Source organism: Oncorhynchus keta, chromosome 20, assembly GCF_023373465.1.
Source record: "Oncorhynchus keta strain PuntledgeMale-10-30-2019 chromosome 20, Oket_V2, whole genome shotgun sequence".
Classification (NCBI taxonomy): Eukaryota; Metazoa; Chordata; class Actinopteri; order Salmoniformes; family Salmonidae; genus Oncorhynchus; species Oncorhynchus keta.
This window is the reverse complement of record NC_068440.1, coordinates 16,092,467-16,101,921: the sequence shown is the minus strand read 5'-3', so window position 1 is coordinate 16,101,921 and position 9,455 is coordinate 16,092,467. Positions and strand designations below refer to the sequence as shown.

Genomic DNA, 9,455 nt, shown 5'->3' with positions numbered 1-9,455 from the left:
CTTGGGGTAGGCACTTATATAATATTGAGTTTTAAGTCTTTATGCTAAGAACGGACTTATTTACAGAGGGTTGAATGAGTGTGTGTTATTTCAGAAAATCACAGAAATCTCGTATAGCTCGGAAACACAATTCAAAAAGATTTGTCTGAACAAGCTGCAACTGGATCTGTAACTTAAAAAACAAAACAAAAAACAATTTGACATTGTACGATTTCTCTTAAATTACGTAAGATAAATGGCTGGTCTTTTTTTATTGACACCGTAGGTTCATTTACTTTGATGTGAAGCAGAGAAATTATTGCTCTATTTTCATTTTTGACCTTTAATCCCGTTGAGGCCTGGACGCCGTCTTGTTCGGGGCCAACTGCCCATTATGCCAAACCTATGCTCACCAAGTTTCTTCTTCGAAGTCTTTTCCGTTTAGGAGATAAGGCCACGTCGTGATTGGTGATCTTTTGTACATTTGCAATATGATTCTACTCGTCCTCTTGTGGGATTTACCGGGACAGCAGAAAAATGACCAAAATTTGAACGTTTTATTAAACGAAAACCGAATGTCCGAGAGACTTCGTTTGATGACTTCCTGGAAGATCCGGTCCTGCTGCACGGCCCGACGCCGTCCTCCAATTTTAGAAATGTTGTCGGACGTCTAGTAAGGGGCCGTACATTTGCAATGTGGACTTTCTCACTAACCATATGGCAAATGTCAAAATGTTCCCTTAAGGCAGGGGTGTCAAAGTCAAATGGACGGAGGGCCAAATAAAAAATTTAGCTACAAGCCGAGGGCCGGACTGTTCGAATGTTCATTGAAAAAATTTTAAATGACGCATATAGTCTAGTGAACCTAATTGAACCTACTGAAAACCTAACAAATATATTCCAATATGATCAGATAAATAAAGCAATATTTTCTTATGGCTCTGTCAGTAATCTTTAATTTTCAACAGACACAAAAGACAAATTTCCTTTATATAAAAATCCCATAACATGAACATTAAATGAAAGAAACCGGTATTCAATGCACCATCAGTAGCCTATATTTTCTATTTTAGCAAAAGTGGGCTAAATTTACTTCAAAGAAAAAAACAATAATAGCAATTTTCTATCATCCACTCAACTGAAATATTTTAAAAATATAATTGGATTGAAATACAATAAAATAAAGTGCAAAAATCTATTAATCAAAAACAACACTTTGTTTAAGGAGAAGTAACATGCAGTGAAAACAAATATTAAACTTTAACTTTTAAACTTGAACTGAGTAAAAACTCTAAATATGTGATTGCACAGTAATGTTCACTTGTTTGAGGTTGAGGGTGATACTTGGTGGTGTCCCATCTTTTCCACAAGTTCATCAATGTTCGGGGTAAGGCTCTGAGCTGAGGAAATCCTCAGAATTGAGTGGAGGTGTTCAGCAGTAAGTCGACTTCTGTGTGATGTTTTGTTCAAGTTCATCAAAGAAAACAGTTGTTCACACAGGTATGTGCTGCCAAACATAGACAACGTTTGAGCAGCCTGGATGCGCAGCTGGGGCATTGTGTCGGGAGGAAACGGGCGAACTCCGCAGCACCCACTGCCGCATATTTTGCCCTCAGTGCATCATTGCATTGGAGGTCAATCAACTCCATTTGGAGGTTTGGTGGTGAGCTTTCCACGTCAACAGCAAATGGGTTACCGAGCAGTTCCAACCTGCTTTTTTGTGCTTCAAAGTCAGCAAATCGGCGTCGAAAGTCAGCGGCAAGCATACCTATTTTATCAGCCAACTGTGCGCTCGGGAACGCACTGGTAGAGAGCTTCTCTTTCATGGTCTGGCAGCTGGGAAAGTGGCTCAAATTTTCTTTCCGCATCTGCGTCTCCCACAGAGTCAGTTTGGTTTTAAATGCCTTCACTGTACTGTACATATCAGAGATGACACGATCCCGACCCTGCAGCTGCAAGTTCATTGCATTCAGATGACTCGTAATGTCACACAGAAAAGCCATTTCACACAGAAACATTTTGTCTCGGGTTGTGTTGTGTCTTTCCCTTTGCTGTCCAAGAACAGACAAATCTCCTCACGAAGCTCGAAACATCTTTGAAGCACCTTTCCCTGGCTTAGCCATCGCACCTCTGTGTGATAAGGCAAATCACCATGCTCCGTTTCTAACTCCGTCAGAAATGCCTTGAACTGGCGGTGATTCAAACCTTTGGCTCTGATAAAGTTAACTGTGCGCGTGATGATGCTCATTACATGCTCCATTTTCAAGGCTTTACCGCACAACGCTTCCTGGTGTATGATACAATGATAAGCTGTCAGCTCACCTGTCGCGTTTTCCTCTTGCATCTTTTCCCGTATCTTCGCCACCAGTCCGCTCCTGTGTCCACACATCGCAGGTGCTCCGTCGGTTGTCAAACCCACGAGTTTTTCCCAAGGCAGCTCCATCTCATTTACACATCTTGACACCTCTTCATACAAATCATGCCCCGTAGTTGTGCCATGCATAGGACGTAAAGCCAAAAACTCCTCTGTCACGCTTAGGCTGGAGTCCACTCCGCGGATGAAAATTGACAACTGGGCAATGTCAGAAATGTCGGTGCTCTCATCCACAGCCAAGGAATATGCAATGAAATCTTTTCCCTTTTTCACAAGCTGCTCTTTTAGATTGATGGACAACTGGTCTACTCTCTCGGCAATGGTGTTTCTGCTCAGACTCACATTTAAAAGAGTTGCCTTTTTTCTGGGCAAACTTCGTCACAAACTTTAATCATGCAGTTTTTGATGAAATCCCCTCCGTAAATGGCCGGGCTGATTTAGCGATCTCTTCTGCCAAAATAAAACTGGCCTTGACAGCAGCCTGGCCTTGTGATTTGGCTTTTTTGAACAGAGCCTGTCGAGATTTGAGGCCTCGTTTTAATTCCTCTGCCTTTTGTAGCCTTTGTTCCATGTCCATATTCTTGTTTTTGTCCGCGTGTTTCGTTTCATAATGTCGTCTCAGATTATACTCTTTCAGTACCGCCACACTTTCTCCACACAGAAGACACACAGGTTTTCCAGCTACCTCCGTGAACAAATACTCCGACTCCCACCTTGTTTGAAACCCCGGTTCTCAGTGTCCACCTTCCGTTTTGCCATTTTTGATGGGTATCTGAAAGTTAATTTTACTGTGATGCTGACAACTGCTGTGCCAATAAATATTGAAATGAAGCAGCCTACTGCTCGGTGCGTCACCGTTGCATTGTGGGAAATGTAGTATTGGTGCGTGTAAAAGATCTGCGGGCTGCCGGCTTGCTGCGGTCTGCGGGCCGGTTCTAATAATAAATCAAGATCATCCCAGGGGCCGTAAAAAACCTTCTCGCGGGCCGGATGTGGCCCGCGGGCCTTGACTCTGACATATGTGCCTTAAGGTATGTGAAGTCCAACCCTAGGTCTGCCGGCGGCCCTACCCAAAGCCTCTCCTCTAGAAGCTATGGTCTTACCAAGTGTGGGACTAGCAGTGGCACCTCCACCACCCCTCAACGCTTCGCCCTGGCCACCATCCAAGGTCCTGTCAACCAGATCGTTTCTGCTGATGCCAATGAAAGATTTATTTGTATTTTATTTTACATTTCTGTATTCAGCGTGAATGTTATGTTTCTCTTTGTTTTTCTTTCTTATGAATGTTGCCAGGCGTTATGGAAAAAGAGAGGAAAGGAAACGGCTCCTAAAAAAGGATGTCTGTGCCTCCACTTCCTCTGGCAGGAAATAGCATCTTTGATTTGAGCCACCACACATGGATGGTCAATGCATGCGAGGTGTTGCTCTCTCTCTCTCTCTGTTTATTTTACTGTGACAAACTGGTGTGCCCTTCCCGGCTTAGTCATTCACCTCAGTGTAAAAGACAAATGTGTCAACAATATTATAACATCTAAAACCCAAGGGAACAATCTGCATCTAGGCAGACATGGGATATGGGTTTGTACTTTTGGGAATATTTTGGGAATATTTTATTAGTTCCACTGAGCCAAGCACAGCTGAAGACATGGAATGACTTTTAATACTATCTGAATCCATGCTGGTTAGCAGTGCCATGTGTCTGATAAGACGAGAGGGTGAAAGTGTGACATTGTGACAGATATCCTCATCATGGATAGGGGGCCTGATGGCACACACTGGCTCCTCCTGCTCACACGCTTCCAGCAGGGGACAGTAATGATCCCCATCAACCAGATTGACACCTACCAGACTGGTGGGGAAGAGCAAGAGAGAAAAAGTGTCCTGTGTCTCCATATGGAGCATACCTGGTGATGTTTGATTCAGATTGGTCAAGCAGGCACAAACAAGCAGCTAGTGACATTCTGGGTACAAGGTGTGCAAGGTGAAATTCCATTATAGAACCCACACATGCAAATACTCCAATGACAATGCTGCTATTCCTGTTTCCTTTCTGACAGTCATATTCTTAGATGTATATTGGCTATGCTAACATAAGATATGAGGCAAGATGTACCGCTCATTTTGAAACATGGAGCTGAGCTCAGTAACAGGAATGTTTGGCCTGATACCGACGAGACGGCAGAGTGGTACCAGAAAAACCTCTCCTTCAACGTGAGCAAGACTAAAGAGCTGATCGTGGACTACAGGAAAAAGCGGGCCGAACAAGCCCCTATTAACAGGCCTGTAATGGAGCAGGCCGAGAGTTAAGTACCTTGGTGTCCACGTCGCCAAAGAACTCTCATGTGTCAAACATACCAAGACAGTCGTGAAGAGGGTACGACAACCCCCCCAAGAGACTGACAAGAATTGGCATGGGTCCCCAGAAGGTTTTACAGCTGCACCATCAAGAGCCTCCTGATCGGTTGCAGTCCAAGTTAAACTTCTGCTACCACACGGTAAGCGGTTCCGGAGTGCCAGGTCTAGGACCAAAAGGCTCCTCAACAGCATCTCAAGCTATAAGACTGCTGAACAATTCATTAAAAAAAATTAAAGGGGCTTGCAAGTAAACATTATGGCAAAATTCACACTTGTAGTCAGCGTATGTGACAAGTAGTTTGTCATTTTCTGGATGATCAGACAATGGAAAAAAATATTCATTTACTTTTTTGGAGAGGGGGGTTAATGAAATACTTCAGAGAACTTTCAGGAGGGTTTAGTGAGATAGAAAGCAAGTGCATTAGAGTCACCACAAGGCATTCAAAACATTTGTCTGAAAACAATTAGATAAAGACTAATATGTATTAGTAAATTTTATTTAAAACAATTGAAGTAGAGAAGTCCTGACAACACTTCCAGGTCACAGCACCTAGAAGACAAAAAGATTAGTAACAAGCATACATGAAAGCAAAGACAGGCAACCAAATTCTGATCTTTTGACTGAGCCAATCGCAAAAAGATCAATGAACTGCCTATGTAAACCTAAACAGCCCAAATGGCATAAAAATACAGAGAAACTGAAATCTCACCTCAACTGGTGGCTACAGATCCCACTTCATCATGTTCTGGACTCCCCTAAAGCTCTGGACTCAATTTAGGTTGTGCTAGGGCCTTTCTGCTTGGCAGATAGTGGTTTGGCTGTGGCTTGCTGACACTTGAAGAGCTGGGTTGAGTGGCTAGGGGAGGCACTACTCCTACCGAGTAGGGTCTTTGAGCCGGTGGATTGTAGATCCGCCGTACAATTCTGGGATGCTGTGCATGATGGTCAGGGCAAAGCGGCGAGGGTTGATCGAGCTGGCACTGCTGGTCCTGCTCTGGGTAGGGCCATAGCTGCTAGACAAGAGGCTCTGGGTGGGACGTCTGGCAGAGCTAGTGTTGGACTTCACTGCATTGAACAAATAGCTGGGCTGATAGCGTTGACTGGGGACAGGTTTAGAGCCACTTGGCTTCTGGGCTGTGGCAGGAGCATTCTGGATGAATGTTGAAGAACTGGCAGCCTGGGTAGAACTGAAGAGGCTGGAGACTGGCCCACTACTGGCAGCATAGCTGGGCTGGTAGCTCCCCCACTGAGCAGACATTTGTCCGTACTTCCCTTGGGCAGGTTTTGCAAGGAGATTCTGGCTGTATGTTGAACCCCTTCCACCTTGGTTAGAGGTAAACAGGCTTTGGCTTGGTGTTGCACCAAGGTCAGAGCCAGGCTTGTAGGCGCCATAGGAGTTTCCACTAGCTGTAGAGCTGGGGCGAAAAAGACTGGAGCGAGAGGCCAGGCTAGAAGTGGGCATGCCGCGACTTGAGGTAGAGGCTCCATCTATTCTCTGGCCAGAGGTTTGGGCATATTGATTGGAAGTTGAAACACTTCTACTGGCAGAGTTGCTCTGGTATTGCATGACATCTTGGGAGAAGCTAGGCTTGTAGCTGTTTGTTGCACTCCCACCTTCAGTAGACCCAAAACTCAGAGGACCTGGTCTAAATGAAGTTTGTGAAGAACCACTTGAGGGAACTTCACGGTCAGGAGTGGAAATTGACCGGGCAGAGATCTCCATTGGTCCCTTGAAAGCCAGGGAAGGGAAGCTGCTCCCTTGCTTCAGGTCCTGGACATAGTGGGTGAGGGAGGTGGTGTGGGTGGCAGTTTGACCATAGAGGCTGGGGGCTCCTCTACTCAGAGTCTGGACAAGGCCTTGGTTGGGTTGTCTGGAGGTGGAGAACTTGAATTCACTCTGGGTAGAGCCATAGTTAGGAGTAGATGGTTTCAGGTTAGAGGCAGTTCTACTCTGGACATTAAACACAACATCAGGATTCTGGACTAGTCCAGAGCGAGGCTGTACAGTACGAAGAGTGTTGGCCTGGATTCTCTTTACCTCCCAACTTGAAACTGGCCTTAATGCACTGGGGTCAGTGACACTTTGACCATAGGTTCTGCTGGCCTTGGTTTGATGCTTGTTGTGGGTGACAGAGGATCCACTGGCTATAGAACCAGAGAGGCTAATGTCAGTATTCTTGGCACGGGTCCTCTTACCCTTTGTCTGGGCGGAGGTAAAGCTGCTGGGGATAGATCCAGAGCCCCTTGGGGCTGGCTGGAGGGAGCTTGGAGCAAAGCCTCCGAGTGTGTTGTATCCAGTCCCGCGGTAAGTAGCTTCACTCTGGACCAAACCAGAAGTGTGAGAGGCTGGTCTGAATTGATCCTGGGGATAGCTGCCACCTGTTTGCCTCTGCTCAACTTCCATTCTGGAAGAGCCAGAAAACCCATAGCCTCTTACTCTCTGGGCATCTAAACAGAAGGAAGTTATAGATTCAGTGCCAAACTTGAAGGTTGGTCTGACAAAAGTGACAACGTTTTGTGTTCATGCCTTACCACGTGGAGCCCATGTAAAACTTGAGTGTTCTGCAAACAATGAGCAAAGGAACACAATCCTGTCAAGAAAAGAAGTTGCCATTACACATCCACATTCCAAATACAAGCAGCAACCTTGCAGTTGACCTGAAACACATTGGTCAAAGAATCTTACCCCAAATTAATTCCAAAAGCCATATCAAAGCCTTAAACCACCAACAGCCCAGACAAAACAATTAGTAGCTCAGTGCCTTACTGCCATGCTTAGTTGACAAACCAGCTTGTTGTGTATTTATTGCCTGAACCTGCAGTTGGCATCCAATCACTGGCTTATTGATTGATCATTCTCAGCTGTATGTCTTTGTGGAGCGGACAGATTTTAAAACAACCAAGGTGAGGACAGAGGACGCGAAGAGTTAAGGAAAGACTTTTGAAATTCACACAAAGAGGGCTAACGTTATGACACCACAATGACATGCAGATGAACATGATCAATCAATCAAACAGCGATGACAACTGGCTGTTCAGGCTATAAATATACACTCAGCTGATATAGCAACAACTCAAGGCAGTAAGGCAGCGTTTACACAGGCAGCACAATTCTGATCTTGTTTTTCACTAATTAGTCTTTTGACAAATCAGATCTGCTCTGAAAAAGAGCTGATTTGAAAAGATCTGATGTTATTGGTCAAAAGACAAATGAGTAAAAAAAGGATCTGAATTGGTCTGCCTGTGTAAAAGCAGCCTAGGTTAGCGAGCTGGCAGCTATTGCGTTGTCTCCTCTGTGGGTTCAGTAAAATCTAACTAGTAATCTAACCATTTCAACTACCTTATCCAAAAACAACTACCGTATACACACAAATACACACAAATGTAAAGGGATGAATAAGAAACAAAAATGAATGGGAAGTCATTGACACCGTACGAAACATACCACTCAATTCGGCGTCGTTTCAATCAAAGTTGATTGCAAATGCCATATGGCAAATGCCAAGTGTAGCATTCCAAAAATCCAACAGATGGCGAGTGCGCTCCACTGTGATTTTTCATATTGCAAATGTAACACAAGTCAAGACCCAAGAGTAAAATTTAGAAAAATTGAAAAAAAATTCAAAAATGTATCACCCCCTTAAAAAAGTGCTTTCTGGACTGATTTTCGAAATTCTTTAGATTTTGTGTCAATTAAACATGTGTAAGACCTGTATGAATAAACTTTTGTCAAATTTCATTATATATTTTTTTTTTAAACTTGTCCATAGGGCATATTTTATTGTTCATTTGCAATATGATTTCATAGGAAGTCAAAAGTCACTGTTTTATTTTGTTTGCCAAATGCCATAAGAAATGTCCAAATGCAATATTAACACCCTGATTTGCCACTTTCAAATCTTTATGTCCATTTGCCATGTACGATAAATGGAAGTCGGTTTACAAACCCAAAAGTCAGTGAACCATGTCCAAAAGGCATTTATATTGCCAAAATGATATATAGCACTAAGTTAAGCCATGAATCAACCTAGATGGTATATTTGTCATGTATGATGAGGGAGAAGTGGGACTGTTGTTTTTTAATGCTTTTTTGAAAAACGTCCAAAATGACAAGGGGCGCCCCCTATTGGATGGGCACGGGTGGGGGGTGCTCCCTACCCAACCGTGGACCCCTTGCTACCCCGTAATGGCATTAAAAACATTTTCCAATCACCAGGTGCACGGCTGTGCATTTGCAGTATGTTTCAATGTGCATTTACCATCACAAATTTGTGATGCCCATGTTTCAATGGGCATTTACCATTGCAAATTTGTCATGCTCAAAAATACTGCAGAAATGCAAAATTGACTGGCCTGATGAACTCGAGATGGCCGGGCAGTGATAGTGGTTCCTCTCCATCGCTCGTTGTGTTGATTTCATCACGTCCATTTGGTGAAGTTTTTTCACTGTTGAATCATGTTGCAAATGCACTGTGCATTGAGCATATGGAAATGCCATCGCAGGCTCTGTGTGTCTTCAAGCACCGCACTTTGTCACTCCATCCTTGCTGTGTGTGTGTGTGTGTGTGTGTGTGTGTGTGTGTGTGTGTGTGTGTGTGTGTGTGTGAGAGAGAACTTTTCTTTGACATCTGTTGGAGAAAATGACTGATTTACAGTTCATGAGGGATGCTTAATCACACATATGAAGTTTTAAAAAGATCTGACCTTTTTAAGCCTTCGAAACAGCGCATATTACACCATTTGAAG

General features: G+C 43.9%; 1 protein-coding gene across 1 annotated transcript; it reads right to left on the bottom strand.

The window, feature by feature from the left end:
- Nucleotides 1-5,189: 5,189 nt before the first annotated feature.
- On the bottom strand, nt 5,190-7,555 carry LOC127909875 (mucin-16-like). Its single transcript, XM_052472170.1, has 4 exons — nt 7,396-7,555; nt 7,242-7,300; nt 5,419-7,157; nt 5,190-5,258 (listed from the first exon to the last, which is right to left on the bottom strand). The coding sequence occupies exons 1-3, from the start codon at nt 7,416-7,418 to the stop codon at nt 5,584-5,586; spliced, it is 1,656 nt and encodes a 551-aa protein (XP_052328130.1). The 5' UTR covers nt 7,419-7,555; the 3' UTR covers nt 5,190-5,258; nt 5,419-5,583.
- Nucleotides 7,556-9,455: the final 1,900 nt, after the last annotated feature.

Excerpts from the sequence above, each read along its gene's own strand:
- LOC127909875 (XM_052472170.1), bottom strand. The coding sequence starts at position 7,418 with ATGGCTTTTGGAATTAATTTGGG. Across the intron at positions 7,301-7,395 it reads GCTTTTGGAATTAATTTGGG|GATTGTGTTCCTTTGCTCAT; the intron begins GTAAGATTCTTT and ends TTTTCTTGACAG. Across the intron at positions 7,158-7,241 it reads TTTTACATGGGCTCCACGTG|ATGCCCAGAGAGTAAGAGGC; the intron begins GTAAGGCATGAA and ends CCTTCTGTTTAG.